This window comes from Nannospalax galili, unplaced genomic scaffold (genome assembly GCF_000622305.1).
Source record: "Nannospalax galili isolate Female #2095 unplaced genomic scaffold, S.galili_v1.0 scaffold1437, whole genome shotgun sequence".
In the NCBI taxonomy this organism is placed as follows: Eukaryota; Metazoa; Chordata; class Mammalia; order Rodentia; family Spalacidae; genus Nannospalax; species Nannospalax galili.
Window position 1 is genome coordinate 2,238,211 of NW_008341050.1, and position 24,166 is coordinate 2,262,376.

Sequence of the window (24,166 nt, forward strand, 5' to 3'; positions counted from 1 at the left end):
GCTGACAGTGTGGGAAAGGGGATGCTGGGGGTCCTCCAGGGACTAGCAACCTGGAAAGGGGAGTGGGATTCCCAGGCAGGGAAGCTATGGGGCATCTGGGCCAGGGAACAGCCTCTGTGAAGGCTCAGTGATACAGTTCTGGGCACCCAGTAGTTGGCTGTGGCTGGAGAGCAGGTGTTTGTGGGGAATGGAGGTGAGCTGTGATAGACAATTTCACTCCCTAAGAGCCCTTGGGAGGAGGCACCACCTCCTCCAGTAACTGAGGTCTGAATGTGGTGGCCAATGCTGGTGGCACCACACCTTCTAAACGCCACCAGAAGATTATAAGCTGGGTGCTTTCAAACCAGGATTCCCTACTACTGCTCTGTGTCTCTCCCAGGAGCCAGCCAGGAAATATGCTCCATGCAACTCTATCAGGCATCTGGGATGCAAAAAGCACCAACTTTGCATGGTGTGGGCCTCACCATTCACACGCACAGGCACGTTTAGCATCTGTGCCATCTGGGGGAAAGCTCTCCTGGGCCCACTCTCCAAGCTGCCATCCCCACTGTCACCAATACCTCCCTCTTGACACACACTCGCAGGGAAGCTCGGGCCTGAAGCTCTAGGAGGGAGCTAGCCCTCCGTCTGTGCCTTGGAAAAGTCCCCCACTTGGGGCCTGAGTCATTGGCAGGGTGGAGCTGCCATTAAGAGCTGGCAAGGCCACAGGATGAGCAGGTGGTTGGGAGAAGAGTTCCACTGCATACCTGTTGAGGTGGAGGGTGTGGCATTAGACACCAGATGGAACAAGGAGAAAAGGGGTGATGACAAATCTGCAGCTCCTCTGAGGAGTGGCCAAGGCAGGTGCCATCCAGCATGCCGGAAGTTATCTAAGATGGGGTCTAAGACCTGAGTCTGGACAAGATCACCATGAGAGAAGAGATATGAAGAAAAGGCCAAGAGTTGATTCCCAGGCCCTCCAATGTGGAGCCAAAGTGCAGGGACCAGCAGGGATGGAGGAGAGAGGACTACCAGGAGGAGAGGGGGTCTCAAAGACCAAGAATTAACCTTGGATTCAGCAACATGGATGGTGTTGATGATCTTAGTTTGTTTTATTCTTTAAGACAGGGTCCTGCTATATAGCCCAGATTGGCCTTGAACTCATGATCCTCCTGCCTCAGTTTCCCAAGGGCTAGAGTGACAGGCCTGTGATGCCACACCCAGCTCATTGTTGATCTTAGTTCCATCAGTGTCTGCAGTAGACCTGCGAGGCAAGCTGGAGCCAGCAGTCCATCTTATCCTACAGGTACCTGATGTTCATTCATGGCTCACAGTCAGGCCTAGGTGTGTGTGATCTGTCCTCTCTCTCCTACCTCAGCCCAGGCCCCACTGCCTGAGATTGATGTTCACATCTGGGGCAAGACTACAGGGCCAGGGGGCCTGTCACGGGAAATGTGACCATATGGACAGGCCGTGGGGAGGTAGAGATGCTTAATGGCTTCGTTTGACTCCAGTCTTCTCTGGCTAGGAGATGATCTTCAAAAAGACCATCAAGTAGATGGAAATGGAGCCCAAGATGGCAAAAAGATGTGGCTTCTGCCAGTGACCTCAGATGCCCGAGCTCTGCCCTTCCATCCCATTCCCCACCACATGCCACTGGGAATTGAGGCTGGAGGATAAAACATGGAGCATGTTATCAGGCCATTCTCTAAACCTGGAGAGCACATTTCCAGAAATGATCCACTGATAGAATCTGTCACCAAGTCCTACCTCTGATCCTTAAAAGAGTTTAGAAACGAATTAATACAGGTCTGGAGAGATGGCTCCATGGCTAAGAGCACTGGCTGCTCCTGCAGAGGACCTGGGTTCGAGTCCCAGCACCCATGTGGCAGCTAACAACTATCTGTAACTACAGTTCCAGGAGAATTCGACACTCTCTTCTGATCTCTGTGGGCAATACATGGATGCACTTACATACATGCAGGCAATACACTCATATACACAAAAAATAAATTATTATAAAAGAAATGAATTAATACATAGAAACACTTAGGGCACTGCATGAGCATTCAATAAATGTGTCTGTTACAATAATATATTCTGCATACTACATCATGTATATTCTAATGTCATTATTATTTTGAAGGCTCCAGCAGATAGAATTGGACCAATAGGCAAGAGTTCCAGGGAGGCAGGTTTCATATCAATATTAGGAAGGAATTTTTGTTCCTGGAACTCTCTCACAGAGCAGAGTGAGAAATCTTGTGGAAACACAATCCTCATTACTAGGAGTCCAAGCCAAAGCCACATAGCCCAGTCCAGCAGTTGGCAGTCCAGCTACCCTCAGCTCTGGCAGTGGGTGAGCTGACACTCAGCCTGGCTTTGACTCTGCTCTAGCCACTGACATTGCCCCACACACTGGAGTCAGCTTTTCCATGTGCTTAGCCATCCCCTGCGGCCCCAGTAGCTATAGTGGGGCCACACATGGGTTTGCCTTCAACGATGATGACATTTAGGCATGGAGGCTTTGGAAATAGTGAAACTGCATATGAATTCCCCATTGGTCCAGTGGATGGATAGCTCATCACCAGTTTGCAGACTGGAATACAGATTCAGAGAAGAAATGGTTAAAAGGCACCAAGCTTCAAAGTCAAGTCCCTAGGACACCCTCTTCCACATGGCAGGCAAGGGTCAGGCCTCTAGGCAAGCTGTTTCAACCCTCACCGTAGCCTCTGCTGGCCAGTGGCCTACACCCACGCCTGCCACATCCATGGGAGCCCTCATCTACCCTGTGACCAGCCTAGGGTCACATGAGTGTCAGCACTCCATAGTGGCCAGGTGGTGGTGGTGGGGTACTCCAGGCCTGTATCAGAGAGCCTGGGAACACCCAGGGCCAGCCAGCCTGCCCAGGCCACAGCCCACTAGGCCCATCTTTCTAATGTCTTCCTACTGGCAAGAAGGGGGAATAGAGAACCAGAGAGGTGAGATACTGAGCCCAAGATCACACGGTAAGGAACAAAATCTTGACCAAGCTGCCCCTAATCCTCATGCAGAAGGAAGAGAAAGGCCAAGAGGATGCTGGGTCCCTTCCTAACAGAGGGGCAGAGAGCTGGCTTCCAATTCACAGAGGCTTCCCTCCACCCCTCAGCCCCCTGCAGCCAGGATCAATCCTACAGGACCAGAGATCCAGCCCCACTATGACTGCCAAGTGCAGCCTTCATGGGGCTCCAGTGCTGGGAGCAGTTCCCGGAAGCAGATCAATGTTGGCATTTGCAGAAGAGAAGTCAGAGTTAGAGCCAAAGGTAATGGGAGCTGGGCCTGCTGGAGGACTCCTGGTAGGTCTCCAGTCGGGGACTCATCACAGTCAACACTGGCCAAGCTGTGCCCACTCTGCCCATTACTACCTTCCTTGCATCACAGGCCTCTGAGCACGCCAAGTAAGCATAAGTTCCTTAGCCTCTCCCAGCATAGTTAGCAACTGGCCACGCCTCTGCCTCTGTGACCAGCTGTTCCTAACACATGCCCTCCACTATTGAGGACTCCCCCACAGGGTGGGGTAACATGAACAAGAGTAAAAGGCAGCCACAGAAACAGTATGTGAGGTAAAAGAGGGACCTCTTCTCCCTCTTCTGTCCAAGCCAGATCCCACCTCCTTCCATTGCTTGGGGGGCAACAGCAGACTTTTACTTAGTTCCTATCACTCTGATTTCATCAGCTATCTGCCTGACATCCCTTCGTGGCCAGAGCACCCAGACCTGACACAGAGGGACCTGTCTAGGGGTATCTGACGCCAAGAGGAATGACGAGGATTAAATAAGCCAAAGCCTAAGGGTGATCAGAACTGCTAGACACTTAAGCATTCATTGCTGGGCATGTGCCAACATGGAGCCCCCAGGTGGCCACATGTGACCAAAGACAGCTATGAATGCAGCCTGACACAAAATCATAAAGTTCCTAAAAACATTGAGTAATTGTTTTCACAATTTTTGTGTGTGTGACATGATCATGGGGCTCTCAAACTTGAGTTTTGGAGATAGTGACATCATTTTGTAATGTCCAAAGTTTGGACATGCCCGAACTGTACACAGGTTCTGAAGTCTACACTGCCCTGCCAACCCCATACCAGTCTCACACAAGGTCTACATGAAGCAAATCCAGGAACTACCTCCCTCCCTACCCAGTGCCGAGGGAGCAAGCAGTTCAGCAGGGTCCCCAAAGGACTTGCAGATCTATGCCTCCCTGCAAAAGTGAGCTAAGCCTTTAGTAGGCATCTCCCTTCCCAGATGGCCTCCCAAACTCCCAAACCCTCCCAAGCCCATGTTCATAGTGTTGCTCTGTCCCTGGGAATGGTCACTCTCCTCACAGGCCTCCCAACTTCCCTAGAAGCAAAGGCCCTGGGCCCTGTGGGACATCCCCACAGCATCGAGCCACACCCCTACTGTGCCACACCCCTGCCATGCTGCCCCACGCCCCATAGAAGAGCTTCTACCAGAAAGAGTGATGGGACTGCTCTGGTGTCCCCACAAAGCAGGAGGAAATCAGCCCATCTGAGGCCCTGTCTCTGGAGAAGCATGCGTCTACACTTGCTGTTATGCAAAAGGATATTAGAAGTGATTGCTTAGTTCAAATAACAAGCCCCTCCTCTCTCCAAACCAGTACATCTCATTTTCAAGTTCATAGAATGCTCCAAAGATGGCCCATGCTGACCTTATGTATGCAGCCTCTGGCCAACAATCCATAGAGCAGGCAACATGGAGTATAAGAAGCCCAGATTACAGGCATTGTCCCTAAAGAACACTGACAAGAATGAGAGGACAGAAAGGGGATGAGGGCCAGTGGACAGAACCCGTCCAAGTGCTGCTGATTGCCTCTTGTTCAGAGCATGGCCCCTGCCCACTGGCACAGCCCTATCCATTGGCACAGCCCCATTCATTGGCATGGCTACAGACTGGATCCTGCAATCCAACCTCGTTTTCTGGCAAGCTTCTGAGTCCCCATAGCTGAGCAAGGGCCATGGGACCATGAACACAGATATCAAGCTACGGGTGTTAAAGTCAGGCCAGGAGTCCAGACGCAACAACCCTGTGATGAGGTGGCTGAAGTGGGGTCCAAGGAGGTACACCGGAATGTTCATGGTCATTTATTTCTAATGACAAAACCCAGTAAATTCATTATAGGAAATTCAGTCATCACAGAAAAAGTATAAAGGGCCAGAAAACAAACTATCCCAGCAGCCATCCTAGCCACACAGGCTTAGAACAAAAGAGAAATGAGTCATTCTATAAGATAAAACTCACCCTGGAAGGAAATTGGCACTGAGGCACAGTGATAAACCATGCTGTTTAGAATACCCCTCTGCTGGAATGTGTCACTGAATGAGGTTGTGAGGATCCTGTCCCTGGAGGGATCCAAGCAGGAGGCAGATGAACCCCACAGTCACATTCCAATACAGGTAGGAGGTCAACCCTCAGGATTCCTTCACTTATAGAAGGGACATCCCCCCATCCCCCCCACCACATACACACCAACCCATGCACCAACTCACCCACAGGCGTGTCCTCACTGATCAGCAGGTACGTGTCAAAGAAGTGATTAGTGAAGAAAGGCAGCCGGTTCACCTGGCCTGCAAATCAGAGGACAAAGGTATCAGCCTGGTGGTCCCACCAGCTTCATGCATCCTACAAGGTGACACAGAGTGGAACTGTGGTGGCACTGAACATGTGCATTACCTCAGTTTATCTTTTATAGCAATGACCCATAGAAATGATATTACTGGGGATATACTGGATAAAGTAAAAGACATTATTAAAATGAATTTCACTCTTCTTTTTACTTTTCTAACATGGCTGCTCAAAAATCTCAGGTTCCCATCAGTTGGGTGTGGTATATCTCCACTGGGCAGCATGGCTTGAGGCAGAATGTATAAGACCTCTACCAGGTCAAGAGCTCAGCTGGTCACAGTAACCCCAGTGCCCAGAGTGGGAAGAAAGTGCCTAGAAAGTCTTAGTATGTGACCGTCATGGGAAGCAATGGTCACCCGGGCTATAGAATAAGTAATATTGAGGGTAATTACACCTGCTGCCTCTGGAACTGCTTCTCTGAGCTAGCCACTCATATCACCTGGATCTAGTGATATCCCAACAGGTACTGTGACACCCTGTGCAAAATGAGACCTAAAGTAACCTGCTTTATGTCTATTTCCCACAGCTAGGAAGCGGACTAGGCTGTACAGGCATGCAGACCTCAAAGCTCCTCCTATTGACCAAGGGCCACTCTGACAGTTCTGCAGTAGGGTAGATTCTGGGCAGGACCAGGTGACAGACACATGGACCTTGACCACAAAGCCCCTCACAAGTCTCTCTTCAGGTTTGGTTCTTCTGTCCCGTTTCCTCCCAGGAGCGTCAGTAGGCAGGCAAGGACACTTGCCCCTCAGTCCTGGGTGCATACCCTGCCGCAGGGGCTCCTGCAGGGAGCAACAGGGGCCCTGAAGGGGGCTAGTCCAGCCCTCCCACACTCCTGCTGCCTGTGACTTCCTCAGGCACATGTCAGGCTCCCAGAGGGTGAGAAGCTAGAGTCAGGTAGAGGGGTGGGAACAGACCAGCACTCGTGCTTCCCAGTTTAGAAGAGCAAGTCGGGGAAGGGCTGGTAGACAGGTGCCTTGCCTTTGAAATCTCCTTGCTCCCCTATCTAGCCACATGATCTTGCCATGCCTCAGTTTATCTGTGTGCAAAATGGCAATAATAATGGGACTTACTTTACAGTTACCTAGGGATTCAGTGAGATTACATATATGAGGCACTTAGCAAGCACTCAATATAAAGTCTGGCATCAATAATGCTGCCTTCATGACCAGAGGGGAATACCTCGATACCTACTGCAGGCCTTGGGCTCCTGATGCAGGGAAGTGGGGGACTGCTGTACCGAAGCAGAAGGACCTGAACACCCCAAGAATGCGACAGCAGACTGGAGTTGGCGTGGGAAATTAGTGAGGAAAATCCCTGTACCAACAGCAGCTTGGTTTATTTATGTATGTTCTTCTATGAGACCTGCTGGGAGCTCCCCACAAGGACCTGAATTACCTGCCAAGCAGGACTGGTACTCTTAGAATGGGCAGCCTTGGGGTCCTTGGAACTGGGAGGGGCTGGAAGGACAGGGCAGAGGGGAGGGTAGCCAGGTGATTTGTTCTCTTAAAAACCACTCTGAAAGTAGAAGGCTGTGAGTTCCCGTTGTGGTGAGAGCTGGGAGCCTCCAGCGAAGCCTAACCTGATGGATGCAGAAGGTGGGGGCACAGTGGGTAAGTTCTGAGAGGGAGGGAGATCCTGGCTTTGGGGTTCAAGGCTGCCTCTACTGTCCCACCTGTTCTCATGCCTGAGCCTGCAGAACTGTTGGTCATTCTGTCTTCTCCCCACCTGCTCATGCCCAATCACACAGGGACAGACAGGGAATCCAGTTGTCAGCCTTTCAAACCCTGTACTAGGGCAGTGCAGAAAAGGCGGAGGGCCAGGTCAGAGAGGAGGCAGCATCCGAGGGTGGGCACAGTACAAGGACCACACACACAGAAGGAGGCACAAAGTTAGACAGGGACTGGAGACATGCAGTGTCCAGGGGCCTGTTCTGAATGACTACATGTCCTTGTGATTGAATGGGACTATTCCCTCAGATCAGGGTGATGAGAAAGCCAGGCCTGACTTAGAATCATAGGCTAGGGGACCCCCTTGGGTTTGGAGACCATGGGTGAATGGCAGAGCTTAAATTTGAACCAGGTCTGTCTAAATCCAAGCTGGATGCCTCCCTAGGCTTCTGAGTTCTTATTCCTACACCGAGCCCCATACCCAGAGAACAGAGCCCTCTAGCCCCACCCTAGGATAAGGAAGGAGTACTGGACAGAGTATAGACAATGTTCCAGGCACTGTTTCCCAGCCTCAGAGTAGGAACAAAAAGATCTGCTTTACTGCCAGGAGTCACTGGTTGTAGTGTGGCTCCAGGAGCCTGACACACTGGTGTCAGCCAGGGAAGGAAGCCACTCCACCTCTATGTCAGATGTCCCTCATACCCAGCACACAGGACTCCAGGCAGGAAGTGGGAAAGGCAAACTTGCTGAGGACCCCCTCTTCTGTCTCCCCAAGAATGAGAGCAGGGGAGACCACTGAAGCCAGGGAGAAGAAGGGGAAGACAGGAGGCTGTGGCAGAGAGATGGGGCATAACGCTGTGCAGGGCCTGCCTCACCTCTGAGAGAGCACTCAGTCTGGGCTCCAGGATCCCCCAGACATGTGGTCTGGTCTAGAAACAGGAGAAGGACCATGTGATCTGGTCTAGAAACAGGAGAAGGGCTAGCACAGGAAGCTGGGTGGCAAAGGACACAGGAGACCACTCATCCATAATCCCCCAAGGTCAGCCACCTACCACACTAAAGGATCAGCACCAGCTACTTAAAAAATGCAAATATGGTCAGCAAAGCCAGGCAGCCCACAGGCAGATCACCCATGTTTGTTTGTTTGTTTTAAATATTTTATTATTCTTTTATGTGTATGAATGTATTGCCTGTATGTATGTGCACCCGTGTCATGCAATGCCTGTGGAGGTCCAAAGAAGGTGTCAAACCCCCAGAACTGGAATTAAGGACTGTTGTTAGCTGTCATGTGGATACTCAGATTTGAACCCAGGTCTTCTGCAAGAATACTCAGTGCTCTTAACCGCTGAGCCATCTCTCCAGCCCTAATCACCCATGTTTTGCCACAGATTTTACTGGTAGCCTTGGGCGACTTATTATGCTTCTCTGTTTTCTATGTCTCATTTTGCTCCCACTAGAGGAGGATTAGTGCTGCTAGCAAAAGAATCAACATTAAACAAGTGTTTGTTGAACACCTACTGTGTGCTGTGAATTATTTAGAGTGCTTAAAGTTTGTATTAATTCATGGGATCACTCTGACAAGCAAAGGCTAGTCCTGTGTCACGCCTAAACTAGAGATAAAGAAAGCCCAGTCCAAGGAGATTCAGAAGCTTGCCCATGGGAGCCCACAGGCAGTGAGCTAGCTGTGCACTGAACACCTGAACCATCTTTCACTGAAGGCTCAAGGGAGACAGACATCCTCTGAGCAAGCTAGGATGAGGAACTTGCTCTGCCTTTACACATGTAACTCTTCTTAACAGAGATCAAGTGGCACAGAACAGGGCAGAGCATGAGTGTCTAAGGTCACAGAGTCTGTGTGGAAGAAGAGACCAGGGTCCTTATTTCTGCCATCTAGCAAACAGAGAGGCCAGAGATGCCCCAGCAGAGGCCTCCTGCATGGATGGGGCAGGCCAGGGGGTGGTCATTTGATGATAGCTCCCACGGAGGACCATAGCCCCTGTGTTTGATGACCTCGGATCAGGAGCTTCTACAGGCTCCAGCATCTCTTCTGGACAAGTGAAGAGACTTTGTGAGTCCAGGATGCAGATCTAAGCTGCTTGGATGGGAATGAGCTCCCCATCGCTGGGGGCATTTGGCAGGGGAGCCCTCCGCACAGGGAGGCAAGGAGAGGAGATTGCCTTGGCTGCAGGCTGCTAGTGACACGCCAACAAGTGTGAATGTGAGGCAGCAGCTTCCTCCAGAGCCCCATCACTCCCAGGAGTGGAACAGGGAGGGGTCCCACAGGAATGTGCTCGCCTGTGTCGCCAGGCACGCAGTGCCCACAGCTGTTCTCTGGGGACACGTCAATCCTGGAGGACACAGAGCCTGGCATGCCTGTGGTCCCAGCCTTCCTTCAGTGTAGCCTAGAGGAGCTTCCTTGTTCCTCACTACCTGCTGTTCAGGGTCAAAGAAGAGGTAGCAAGGCCTTCTTGGTGAGCACCAGTGGCACTTGGAGGGGACCATCCCTGTAGGAAGGACAGCTCCTAACTACCACATACCTGTGTTCATGCTGCCCCTACCCAAGACACCTTCTCTCCCCACTTCTAAAATGACTTCTTAATCCTCAAAGCCCTGATCAACAGTTTTCTCTTCACTCCCACCTGTAGCCCAATGATGCTTTTCTTCAGAGGGGCCTCTCTGGAGCGGGGGATGTCCCTGTGAACTCACCTCATGCTGCACCCTATGCTATGGTCAACCCTGCGTATTCTTCTTCTGCTAGACTCTGAGCCCTTTGCATGTGAATCAACATCTTCCCTCCCCAGAGATGGCACACTATGTATACTATGCACATAGTAGATGCTTTAAAGAAAAAAAAAAAGCTGTGAAATTGAATAGAACTGTGGCCAGTCCCTTCAGTCCTAGAAGACAGTTCATAGTCACAGACCGTAGAACCTAAGTATTTCTTAAGATCCTCCCATGGCCCCATGGGTTCTGGGCCCTGGGGACAGCTGGTATTTTCAGTCCTATGCAAGCTATGGGAGGCAACTGAGGCTTAGAGAGGGAAATGTATCTTCAGTCACGTGACAAAACATGGTCTCTGGGTTCCCAGAGCACAAAACCAGGCCTCTGGCCTGAGCAACTTCTAGCCTGGTCTCCCCAAAGGGAGGTGGGACTTACCCCAGGATCCAGACACCAGCACGACAAGCCACAGCAAGGCACGGTAAGGGATACTGGGAGACCTCATGACTCCTAGGAACAAACAAGAGGAGGATGAGAAGTGAACTTCTGGAACCCCAGCACCCCACCTTCGCAGAGCCCGGGAAGGGGAAATGGACAGCAGCTCCATGGGGATGTGTCCAGGCCTGAGTCTATTGCAGCAGCCGTGGGAGTACCTAGGCTGTGCCCTGACAGGCAAATCTCAGGGCAGGCACAGAACAAGCCAAGTCCAACGTTCCAGGCTTAGTGGTTCCAAACAGGCTGCTGCCTATTGTCCTCTGAGCCCATGTCCCTGAGAACAGGACAGCCTGGCCAACCTGAGGATGGAGGAGCCATGGGTGGTGCTACCTAGAAAGATAGGGTTTGGCAAGCCCAAAAAGTCACCCAGCCCCCACCAGCATCCCTGTTCTATTTTCTTACATCTATCATATATACCATCCCATAACCCTGAGGTGAGAGAAAACAACAGGTCATGGTGTTCAAATAAGCACAGAGAGCCAGGCATGGTGCTGCATGCCTTTAATCCCAGCACTTAGGAGGCAGAAGCAGGCAGATCTTTGTGAGTTCGAGGCCCGCCTGGTCTACACAGTGAGTTCCAGGACAGCTGGGGCTATAGGGAGACTCTGTCTCAAAAAGAAAAAAAAAAAAACCTGGGCTTGGTGGTAGTCCCAGCACTTGGGAGGCAGAGGCAGGCGGATCTCTGTGAGTTCAAGGCCAGCCTGGTCTACATAGTGAGTTCCAGGACAGCTGGGGCTACAGGGAGACGCTGCTTCAAAAAAAAAAAAAAAAAGCACAGAGAGAGGAGATGAGATCAACTGTCCAGGACCCACAGCAAGCCCCTGTGGGAGCCTAGAGCTGAACTCTGGAAAGATGCAGGCCTTGCAGATGGAGGTTTGGTGAGGTCAGGTCCTATTGCTGAGGGTGGAATGAACCACTCCTTCCCACCCCTCACAGCAAGGTTGAGGTCCCTTCATACCAAGAGCTCAGGGTGATACCTCCCCTATAGCCTGTACCCATCTCTCCACAAAAATCAGACTGGGACCTGGGGCTGATCCCATCACTCTTCAGTGAGGATCCAGTGGGTATCTTGCATAGAGGCATTCCTCATCTGTTCACAAGGCATACAATGTCTAGCTCAGAGATTCCCATCAGAGAGTGGGGTCAATATCAGGAGACAAGTGGATGTGCAATGTCCCCCATCAATGACTGATCAAGAAGGGTGGGAGGTGACTGGCATTGGATAGAACTTTGTAGAGAGACTTCCCAATCTCTACCAAGATTTTGGGCCAAGGGATATAGAGAGCTCAGTCTCTCAACTCAGCCCTGGAAGGGACAGTCTCTCTTGGTCCACATCCTGAGCAGACAGTGAGGGGATACCCACAGACATTATAAGGATGTACAATGGTCCATGGAACAGTTTTGTTTTCCTTCTAGCATATACTTAAAATGTTCTAATTATGCAAGTTTGAAATGGTCATGTGATGAATAGGTACCTACGCCGCATTTTGCTATGAATGGTGGCCTCCCCCCAGTTCCTTAGTGTTTCCCACTCCTGTGAGTTTTCAAGTGTTTACAGCCCACTGCAGGGTTCATGTACTGAAATGCTTACAGGACAAGCAGGGAATAGAGAGGAGAGCTGGTGGGTGGGTGCGTGGGGGGTTTGGCCACATGAGGGCCACATGCTCAATCCAAAGGTGGCAGCTGTTAATGATTCAGTTGGTGGGGGGGACCCAAAGTCCAATGTGGTCAGAGCTTCAGATTAGTATTAGTGAAAACATCTGGAAATTGGGCTTTTATGTAAATTTGACATTTAAATATTGACAGATGATTTAATTTCTAAGTAGCCAATTGGCTTATAATTCCTTTGTAAGCCAAGCATGAACCATCCAACAGGAAGAGAGAGCACTGGTCTACCAGGCCTCTCTCTGCACCCCAATGTGTTTCCTCTATGTACCTGCCTGAACCCCTGTGGTTGCTGTTGATCTCTGTAGCCCCCTCTGCATACAAGCAATATGCAGGCTTGGCTTAGTTTTCCTAGACTCTCCCAATGAGGGGCTGGGGGTATGGCTTAGTGGTAGAGCGCCTGTCCAAAATCCACCAATGAGGGATTGTGGGCATGGCTCAGTGGTAGAGTACCTGCCTAGAATCTACCAGTGAGGAGCTGCATATGTGATTCAATGATAGAATCCTTGCTTAGAGTCCGGCAATGAGGGGCTAGGGCCATGGCTCAGTAGTAAAAAGCCTGACTAGAATTCTTCAGTGAGGGACTGGAGGTGTGGCTTAATGGTGGAGCACCTGCCTAGCACGTGATAAGACCTGGGTTCCATTCCCAGCACTATTGAGAGATGGCTCAGCAGTTAAGAGTGTTTCCTGCACTTGTAGAGGACCTGAGTTTAGGTCCTACACATTGTACAGCTGTAATTGTACAGCTGTAACTCCAGCTCCAGAGCTCTTTGGGCCTCCATGGGTACCTGCACTCATGTGCACATACAGACATGCATACATATATAATTAAAAATAAATTAAAAAAAATTTTTTTGTCTTTTTGAAGCAGGGTCTCCCTATAGCCCCAGCTGTCCTGGAACTCACTATGTAGACCAGGCTGGCCTTGAACTCACAGAGATTCTCCTGCCTCTGCCTCCCAAGTGCTGGGACTACAGGCATGCGGCACCATGCCCGGCTATAAATCAAAATTTTTAAAAATTCATTTGTCTTTCTCATGTCCTGACATTCACAGATGACCTTCCAGGTCCACAGGACTTAGAACTGCCTCCTTTTCTTTAGGAGCTAAAGATAGTTTTGTGGCATGATTAGCCTATAATAGAGAGAACTGTCCCTTTCTGATACTCTGGATTCCTGCCACTATAGGCAAGCCACGGTAGACAGGTCCACTCTGTGTGACTGTGTCAGGACCTTGCTCTTCAATTTGGTCCCCCAGCCAGGACACTGAAGGGTCAATTAAATACAAACCCCAAGCCTGTGTGTCAGCTTTCATTAGATGTCACCAAATTATCTTCTGGGAACAGTGGCGGCAATTCATGGTCCCTCCTCCCATAGCGTGTAGCAAGGACCAGGTGCCCACCTGCAAATGATCTCTCTTTTAAATGGCTGCCAATCGGGCTTTTGAAAAATGGCATGCCTTAGTTGCCTTCATTTGCATTTCCCTAACTACAGTGAGGTTGAATGAGATGCCTTTTTCTAAACATGTGAACCACTTTCCATCTGTTATATGACGTTATCCTATCAGATCCCACAAAGACTCTAGCCAGCATCTCACGCATTATCCTTGATTTACACGTGGAGAAACCAAGGCACAGAGCAATTAAGTGACAATCTGACACCTCGTGGTGAGTGACTGTCTTTAGGAAAAAAAGAATATCCAGCCCTCTGCCTTGCCACACCAGATGTTATGAGAATTAAACATCTGCTAGAAACATCGCCCAGAAATAGCTGGGGAACGCACGCATGCTGCTGGGAGCCTCGGAAAGTTTGTGACTGGCGCATGCAAGGAGGAAGACAAGGATCGCTCATTAAAAGATCCCACCATGCCCAGGGACTTCACATGTGTTTTCTTCTTTGTCTTATTTGTGCTTTTTTAAAAACTGATGTGTGTGTATATGTGTGTGTACACGTGTATTCACCCATGTGTGCACACATGGAGGCCAGAAGTCAACATCAGGTGTCTTTCTCATGTGCTCTCCACTTTATCTTTTGAGACAGGGTCTCTTACTAAAACTAGAGCTCGCTGTTTTGGCTAGGCTGACTAGCAGCCCCCAGGATCTCCCTGTCCTTCCCCACCTACCCTCCAGTACAAGGGTTACAGATGCATGCCGCCACGTCCAGCTCTTACATTGATACCGGGAATCTGAACTCAGAGCCTATGCTTGCATAGCAAGCACCTTACCCACTGAGTTGTCCCCCAGCCCCATTTTGTGTTGTTCCTTTGAGGCAGAGTCTTGCTCAGTAGCCCAGACTGGTCTTGAACTCATAATCCTGCCTCTACCCCCTGAGGGCTGAGTTGGCAGGTATGTTCCACCACACCAGCTGGGTTCCTTACTGAAAGGGCAGCCCCTCCCTGGAGGGGCACAGCCTGTGCTCAGCAAGGAGCGTCTGCCCAGTGGGAGTACCTGCCAAGCAGGAGCACCCTGCACTACTCACACACCTCCTGGATGCCTCCCTTGTCCTGCAGGGACAACTCATGGTTACTTCAGCACTCTAGGCTTCAACCTTTCTCTGTACATGTCTGTCCATCCCTTTCTCTTCAAGAGGTCCTCAAACTACCTCAGGAAACCTCCACTTTTCAGGCCACATTCAGGCATGAGGGACAATAGGCACTCCATTCTTGGTCTCTCTGTCCCTAGCAAGAAGTGATGGTCCAGACCCCATCCATACATGGCACACCTTCCAAAGGCTAAAGAGAAGTGGCTGAGCCAGAACCGGTCCGCGTCCTGATCCTAGGCTGTTTCTGCGGTCTTAGATCTTGTTCTTCCTCAGACCCTTCATCAATGGGAAGGAATACAAGGCCAGCAGTTCACAGAGGCCACGGCAGTGTGCAGAGGCTGAGGGTCAGGCTTACAGAGGGCTATCTAACAGGCATCACCTTTGCCTGCTGAAGTGAGAGGCAGGGATCCCCTGGGAGAGCCTGACCTTACAATGCCCTGAGCTACAACTGTTCCCCAGCTTCCTGGCCCGCCCTCTTCCCACGGCCTGGCCCAGCGGCTTCCTCCACTGTAGGATGCCAGTTCCCACACTGGGATGCAGCTTGTGCACCCCTCAGCTCTTCCTACCAGATCAAGAAACAGACACACCTTCCATGCTGGGCTTCCTGCCTAGGCTGTGACCTGCCAGAAACCCAGATGCAAAATGTCACAGTGGCTGCCCCCAAATCTTTCAGTTGCTTGGCTTAGAGACCCCTCACATACACAGGAAACCTTCTAGAAACCTCTCAAATATCTCTATTGCCAATGAGACACATAGCCAGGCCCCCAAACTATCTGGCCACCAGTTCTTAGCACCTTCGCTCCTGCCAACCTTAAACCAAGCTCTGTGGGTGAAGAGGGGCAAAAGAATGGCTGCATACCTGTTGTGAGGTGTCCAATAAGTGGTGCAGACTGCCTAGGGCTATGAGCTGAGAGGGGTTCCAGGGCAAAAGAGGAGCTTCACAGATGTCATATTGATGATGCTAATGCTTATTTGATGGGTGTTTTATGCCTGGCACTCTACATGCTGGGGCTCAGAGAGGTTAAATAACTTGCTAATAAATAACAGCTAAAAAATGGACAGGTCTAGAGTCAAACTCCAGTCTGATGGCCAGCATGGTCACTACCAGACTTTTGTTCCCAGCTGTGCTGAGCTCACACATGCCCTGGGGGAAGTGATGGGTCCTGGGCAAGGTTCTGCATCCACTGGGACAGGCCAGTGAACTAGGGTGAGTATCCCAATATCCCAAAGGCAGGGCCAGCAGGGAGGCTAGGAAGAGGGGCTCAGCTGGCAATGGGCCCCTGCTTTTTCTACCCACCCCCAACCTGGCATATTAGGCATTGACTCTTAACATACCAATACGATGTGTGCCCAACCAGCTGTGACCACACCTCCTCCCCTCCCCACCCATCCCACATCCCTGGCACCATCCACCAGAGGTGAGCATCTTTGTCTCAGGCAGGGTCAAGGGCTGACTGCACATCCCTGATTTAAAGTAGCAAGCCTGCCCTCGCTAGTCCCACTTCCCTGGGAAGATGGCTGACCACACAGGCACTGGCTGAGGGTGGCTGGACAAGCTCCAGGAGATAGAACAGATACAGTATCCACAGAGTCACCCCATATGCGAAGCACCACTCCACACATTAAACCAAAGCCTCCACTGTACTCCAAAGAGCTAGGGAGATACAAGCAGAGATTTCTAGAGCAGGACACAGACCAGCTCTGAGGGCACTATGCATGTCTGCCCTGAAAGTGACCTACTGTGCACTGGGCACTGTGCCAGACTTGGGTACAGAAAAGAACAAGAGCAGATCCTGAACAAGTGCAGATCCTGCCTAGGAGAAGTTGGTGCTCCCCTAGGCAGGATCCTAGGATGAGATGAGCCAGGTGACTGTCAGGAACAAGGAGGAGGAGAAAGGAAAGAGTAAGTTAAGGATGTGCTGAGGGTCATTGGGACATGGATGCAAGAAGCAGCAGGAAATGTGGATATCTGAGGGGAAAGTGTTTAGCAGAGTCAAGTCCTGAGGTAGCAATGTGCCTGGTCTGTTGGAGGAATGAGGGGCCAGCATGGCAGAATAGGGTAAACAGTGGAGAGCAATACAGGAGATGCAAGGAGGGGGCTAAGAGAGCCACCACGGGCACCTTATGGACTGCCAACTGTGAGCAAATGAGGAACAAGAATGGCTTAGGTTTTAAAACAGCACGGAAGCTAGAGAGTGGAAAATGCAAGCAAGCGAAAAGATGGGATGGAAGCCGACAGGCTGGAGTAGAGGAAACCAGCCACATAGGCCAGAGCTAATGCAGGTGCCCAGCAGGGGATGGGCATGGCATCTGTGGTCCTTATCCCAAGCAAGACCAGAGAGGGCTTCCTGCTGGAGAGCACATGGCTCTGCTAGGAAGAGAAGGGCACTGTGGCTCCTGCCCAAGCATTGGACAGTGACATTCCACCACCCAGGACAGGGCAGGCTGTTGTGAAGCTGCTGAGAGGTGAGGGCCAGAAAGCAGGAGAGACCTGGGAAGTTAGGTTCAGTTGTCTATGACCAAGTCACAATGCTAGGCAGGCAGCTGCCTGGGCTTGGCCAGAGCTGTGTGTGGAGTAACCAGCACAGAGGTCTGTGACCTCATCAATGGGTTCATCCCTTCACAGACTCCTAAGATGGTGATAGTGTTGAAAAGTGGTGAAAACAAAGGGGTGGTGCCTGACTGCAGGGAATGGAGGGGGTGTTCCCTGAGGGCTGTATCTGACCCTGGCCCCTTTCTGTATTCCTTTTTTCTCTGTTTCTTGTCCACCAAGAAGTAAAGAACAGGCTCCTCCACACACTCTTGCTGCCGCGGTATTCTGTAAGAGGGCCTGGGGCCAAGCAGCCATGGGCCAAACCTTCTGAAACCCTGAGCCAAAATAAACCCTTCCTCTTTGTTTCAGTCTAGTATTTGGTCACAGTGATGAAAAACTAGCCATACAACTACCTAGAGGGTCACAGCAGCCTGTGCTGCTGCATCCACCATAAGCCCAGTCACACTGCCTCCCTGCTCTGAGGTGAGGTGGTATGCTTTCTGCCCTGGTCAGAAGGGCATGCCAAACCCCAACTGTGAGCATCCATGAGTGACAGAACAGCTGACACCGGGCTCAGAGACAAGGCCCAGGTCTGCAGAGTGGCCTGAGCTGAGAACTATCAGTTGAAAAGAAAAGTCTGTGTCCATGTGTACACACACACACACACACACACACACACATCTATGCATGCATATACACACACAAACCTGTACACATACATGTATATACACACATGCATATGCACACACATATACATATACATACTTGCATGCATATGCACACAGGTATATGCACACATATGCATATGCATACACAAACATATACACATACATGCAAATGCATACACATGTGCCTACATGCATGCATGTGCACATACATGCATGCAGGTACACAGAGGTGTATGCACACATGCATGCACATATACACATGCATGTGCACACACATACATGCACACATAGATATACACATCTACACACAATTGTCTCAGAGGATGGGTTCTGTGACTCTCTCAATATGCTCACTGTCCAGGTAGGGCCCTGGCCTGACCCTGAAGGTTCCCCTTCTTGTCCCACTCCTTTGTATAAGCTGGAGGAAGCCACACTCCTTGTCAATCTGTAGGGCAATTCCTATATGACCCCTTGAGTCATCATAGGAGCCCAATGCAGCCCAGCTTCCCAGACTAGAGAGCGGTGTTCCTCACCGCTGTGGAGTTGAGCATGCTCTCTCTTCAGGAAAATGGGCCTCATTTCCAGGCAGGGTCCCCACCACCAGCTCCAACTTCTCCAACTTCTCCCTGCATAGAAGTGAAGGGTGGAGGGAGACAACTTTCTAGCAAAAGGTAGTGTCCCCATCCCCACAAGCAGAAGACAAGACAAACAGAGCAGGGGGAAGGGAAAGGGCAGGAGGGGACTCTGAGCAGCGTTTTGCTTTCTCGTGAGGGAGAAATTTTCACAGCAGGGTGCCACAATTTAGTCTGAACTGTTATGAATTCCCATAAAATCAGACGCACTCAACTTTGAATGGCCACACAGGGCCAGAATCAAACACAATGCAGGGATTAGTCACCGTCACCACACATCGAGAGAGACTCATGCGTGCAAGGCGTCTGCCGATGACACTGTTAGGCCACTCACAGGCAAGCCACTGCCTGTCACCAATGACCACGCTTCAAAGCCCCACAGTACCTAAGCCAATGGAACAGAAAGGAGGGGCACAGCCACCCTGGGGCCATGCTGTCCTTGTACCATTCCTGTGACTTCGAGGAGGCTGGGGAGCAGGCAGGCCTAGAGGGGCTGACCTGAAACCCCAGGGGAGGGTGCCTCAGCAACCTAGAATCTTCCAAGGCCATGAGTCTACCTACCTTCTTTCAAATACCATTTGGCAAAATGTAAATTTTATTTTATTTTGTTCTTCTTGTAAGCAATCTACAGGCCTGGTAAATAACTATGCAAAAGGGAAAGAGCAGGAGGCCAGCCTCCCTGCCACCAAGGGAGCAACACTCCTGCCCCAGGGTGCCCTGAAGTCTTCACTGGAAGAAAAGACCCCCCCCCTTTAGAAAAAGATGTGGGACAGGGAGATGGCTCAGAGGGCAAATTCACTTGATAACCTGAGCTCAATCCCTGGATCCCATGTTAGAAAGCAAGAACCCATTCCTGAGAGTTGTCCGCTGACCTCCACATGTGTGCTGCAACATATATGCACATCATGCACACATACAAACACATACACACACTAATAATAATTTTAAAACACACAGAGGCTAGAGAGATAGCTCTGTCAGTAAAGTACTTGCCATGCAAACATGAATGGGTCCCCAGGACCCACATTAAAAAAAAAAAAAAAAAAAAAAAAAAAGCCAGGCATGGAGCAGGAGAATCCCTGAGGCTTGCTCACTAGCTAATCTAGCCTAATAAGTGAACACCAGACCAATGAGAGAGCCTGCCTCAGAAACCCAAGGTGGACAACATCTGAGGAATGACACCTGAAGTTGCCCTCTGGTATCTGTTACACACATGTATACACACATTTAATATATATTATATATAATAAATTATATCTATACATATATATATACCCCCCACACATAGGGTTCACATTCTACCCTGTATAGATGGATGGATGGATTGGTAAATGGATAGATGAGTGCATGGATGGATAGGTGAATGATGTATGAGGGGGTAAATGGGTGGATGGATGGGTGGGTGGGTAAATGGATGGATGAAGGATGGATGGATAGGTGAAGGATGGATGAATAGGCGAATGATGAATAGATGGATAGATGAAAAGATGGATGAGTGATGGACGGATGAATTGGACAGATAAATTTAGAGACAGAGTCTTGCTATATTGCCCAGAATGGCTTTGATCTCCTAGACTCTAGTGATACTCCTGCCTAAGTTTTCTTCTGCCAGAAGACCCTCAGCATCCTGCAAGCATAGCCCACCACCTCTCATGAACCACCTGCATGTGAACGTGGGTTTGACATTAACAGATGAACTGATGTCTGTTCACTGAGATTCTAGGCCTTGGCTTTCCCCTATCAGCAGATTCATTTCCGTCCATGAGGTCAGTGTTGACCAACTTAGTTAACAAATATCTTCCACAAACTTGGTCAATACCACTGCCCACATATTTCAGCTTCCCAGCAGCTCTGCTCAGCCCTGAACCTACCAGGCTCAGTCCTTCTTCAGCCATCACTGAATCAGGTCAGACTATTGATCCCAATCCTCCACTCCTCTGAAAATTCTGCATCTACACCATGCTGGGGGCTCACAATGGGCAGACTATACTTTCTCGAATCCACCTCCTCCCTTTTGGTCACATGACATTCTCTGGCCAATCTCTACACTAGCAGAAGCTGAACCCCAGACAGAAGGGCTTGTCTACAGACCATCCATCATTCAACCTGAGCAGCCCACTAGCTCTGGAAAAGGAACAGACTGAACCCAAGTGTGGCCTAGCATCAAGCTCTATCATGCCTGGTCTAGATGGGCTGGCTTTCCACCCAACGCACAGACACGTTCCCAAGAACAAGTGATTGCTGTGATGGTTCACTGTGCAGCACTAACAGGGCACCTGATCAATATCAGCACTGTGCATTCTGTGTGTGTGTGTGTGTGAATACACTCACCACCACCACATCATATAAGAATCATGAAGGAAAATCTTCTTGACACTGGATTTGGTAAGGCACAATTTTTTTTTAAGTAGGTAAGACAGATGTCATCCAAACAAAAACCTTCAAGGCTACTATCAGCAGAGTAAGAAGTGAGTCTACAGAAACCACTTATAAATTGCATATCTGATAAGGAATTCATATTTAAAATACATAAAAAGCTACAAAAACTCAACGACATAACAAGGAAGTCAACTCAAAATGAACAAAGGACTTGAGGAACCACTTCCCCATAGAAGACATACAAATGGCTGACATGCAGCTGAAATGGCTCTCAATGTCACCACTCAGGGACTGGAGACCAGAACCACAGGGAGGTCTCTTGTGCCCTCTGGGATGGCTAGTAACATGCATACACATATGCACACATGTGCTGGGGAGGCTGGGAAACCCTCATGCATTGTGGGGGAAACAGAAGATGGCAGAGCCACTGTTGAAGGCTACACAGCAGTTCCTACAAAATAAAGCAGAGAGTGGTCATGTGGATAAGGAGCCCCACTTCTGGGTACACACACAGAAGAACTGAAAGGGGGAACCTAGACTGATATTCATACCCCAAAGTTCAAAACAGCATTATCACAGTAGCTAAAATGTTGATCCGACCAAACATCCACTGCACAGCAGTTGAATAGACAAGCAAAATGGGCACTTAAAAATGGTTACAATCATCATACATATATTTTGTGGCACCAAAAAAATACCAAATAAAGTTATGGCACATCTATAATATGAGTACTTCTTATGTTATTACTTAAAAATATTACTCCCAGAGACAGCAGGGCAAAGGCTGGTGTGCCCATTTTACAGGGACAGAGACTGAGCCCTGCCGGGATAGGTTGGAACCTAGGGATGGGATCAGTCAAGGGCTCAGCAGCACACTGTGGGCCTCTCTTCTAAAGAGGAGGCCTCACCATTACTGAGAGCCCCAGGATGGGGCCACATTGAAGGAGGCAAAGAGGATGTGGGTGCCTGCTTCCTACTGCAGTCTGCCTGACAAGAGCTCTGAGGTCCAGACGAGGGCAGATACTATGTGGTTGATAGCAATCCCCATCCCAGTTTACCCCTCCCATATAGAAATGTAATGACCCCAGGAGTACAGTCTTCCCTCATGCCTATGATCCAAGCCAAGTTCTTCCCTCCCCTCCCCCGAACCCAGTCCTCAAGGATACCCCTGTGGCACCCAGCTCCTCCTCATCCTAGGGCACAAGTAGGACTTCTTGTTCCAGCACAGCCAGGAATCAGTCGGGAGACCTTGAACAAGGTGTCTGGTCTCTCCAGGCCTCAGGGCCCTTGTCTGTAAAATAGCCCTTGGGCTGTCACAGCTCTGCCTTTTCTGGGGCCCTTCCTTCATCCATGTCACAGCTGTCAAGAGGTTCTGATGTCTCCTCCCAAGAGCCTCTTACAGGCTGAGGCAGCTCCATTCCTGTGTCCAGGACCCAAATAAACACATGGCACTCTGCACTGACAGTGCTGGTTTGTGAGACAATATTGCTGGCCATCCAAGTAGAGCCCACACACAGAAGGACTATGGTGACCAGTGGAGAGATGAATGATGGTGAGGAGAAATGAGTGAGTTCCATTCCAGTTTGAGCTCATGGAAGCTGTGCTGCTAGGGGGCCCAGACATGGCCCCTGTGACCATCTGGAACAGGCTCTCAGCCAGGTGGTAAAGGGGATGCCCAGGGGACATGGGCGCCCTGTGTCCCCATCCTGGGAACAGAAGAAGGGAGTGAATGCTCCCTACAGCAAGTGGCCAGCCCCCCCTTTGAGTAAGTTATAATCTCCACATTGCCCGTGGCCACCACTTCCTCCCACTTAACTGCATGAGATACAGTTTGGAACATCTTTACACGCATTAGTTACTTTTCTAGTTGCTGTGAAAAAATATCTGACAAAAGCAGCTTAGGGAAGCAAAGGTTGGTTTGGGCTCCTGGTTGGATGGTGCAGTCCGTCATAGCCAGGAAGGCATGGTGGCAGGAGTGTGAGGTGGCTGGTCACATTGTACCCACAGTCAGGAAGCAGAGAGCCATTGATGCTGGTGCTTGGCTTGCTGTCTCCTTTTTATTCAGTTTGGGACCTCAGCCCATGGAATGATGCTGCCCACATTCAGGGTAGGTCGGCCCATCTTGGTTAATCTAAATCTAGATACCCTCATGGAAATGCTCAGAGATTTGTCTTTTTTTAAATTATTTTTACAAAAACTTTATTGAGAATTTCATACATGTATATGAGGTGTTTTGATCAAATCCATGCCCCTCCCCTCCAACATTACCCCCTCTGAAGAGGTAGCCCTAAAATCTTTTAAGGGTTAGATACAAGCTCCCAAATACTTTTGACATTTTTGGCCTTGGAACAGAGTATGTTGCTAACAGGCCCAAGGACATTTTGACTTTTAGCCAAGAAACTGGATAAATTTCTTTGGAGTCTTTTTACCCTAGCTGCCTAGCCAATTCCTACGAAATGGACACCACAGGAAAATTCCAAACACTGAAGGAAAACATCATTTCAAATCCACATAAGCTTTTCCAAAAACATAAAAGTACACATTTCCAAGTTGGTTTTATAAGGACTACAGCAGGAAAGGTGAAAAGTACAAGGGAAGCTTATTACAAGAATAAATGAAATACTTAATTTAAATATTAACAGAGTCAAGCAATGCATAAAAATGATAATAAGTTATACAAAATTCAGCATCCCTCTATTGGGTTCCTCCTCATTTTTCTTTTGTCTTCCATGGCTGGATTTGTTGGCTGGCAAGAGTGGCTGGATATTCAGGTGAGGGTCCAGTGACCCTGCTTGGCACTCCTTTAATGAATAAGCACAACCATCAACAAGCCCAATTGTGACTATGTTTAGCAATCAGGCTCAGCTGAAATCGTGATGATGTTAGATATTTCATGAAGAAGGGACTGCTGTATATCATCATCTTATTAAAAAGACCTGGAATTTAAAAGGATTTGGTGCTAGGAGCCACATATGAGGGAGAACATACATTGTTTCTTTCTCTGAGTCCATGTTACTTCACTTAGTATAACAGTTTCTAGATCCATCCATTTACCTGCAAATTTCATTATTTCATCTTTCTTTACTGCTGAATAAAACTCCATCAATTGAGGGACACCTAGGTTGCTTCCATCTCTTAGGTATTGTGAAAAGAGCAGCAACAAACATGGATGTACAAGTGTCTCTGCAATAGGACGAGTTCTTTGGGT

The 24,166-nt window shown here is 49.6% G+C and overlaps 1 protein-coding gene across 1 annotated transcript in view; it reads right to left on the reverse strand.

Moving 5' to 3' along the window:
- Positions 1–24,166, reverse strand: part of Cdh23 (cadherin related 23) — a 426,621-nt gene that overhangs the window by 373,344 nt on the left and 29,111 nt on the right. Inside the window, exons 2-3 of the mRNA XM_029565149.1 lie at positions 10,487–10,558; positions 5,525–5,602 (exon numbers count right to left, since the gene is read on the reverse strand). Of these exons, the coding sequence (XP_029421009.1) occupies positions 5,525–5,602; positions 10,487–10,553 (145 nt within the window). The 5' untranslated portion in view covers positions 10,554–10,558. The remainder of the gene's footprint in view (positions 1–5,524; positions 5,603–10,486; positions 10,559–24,166) is intronic.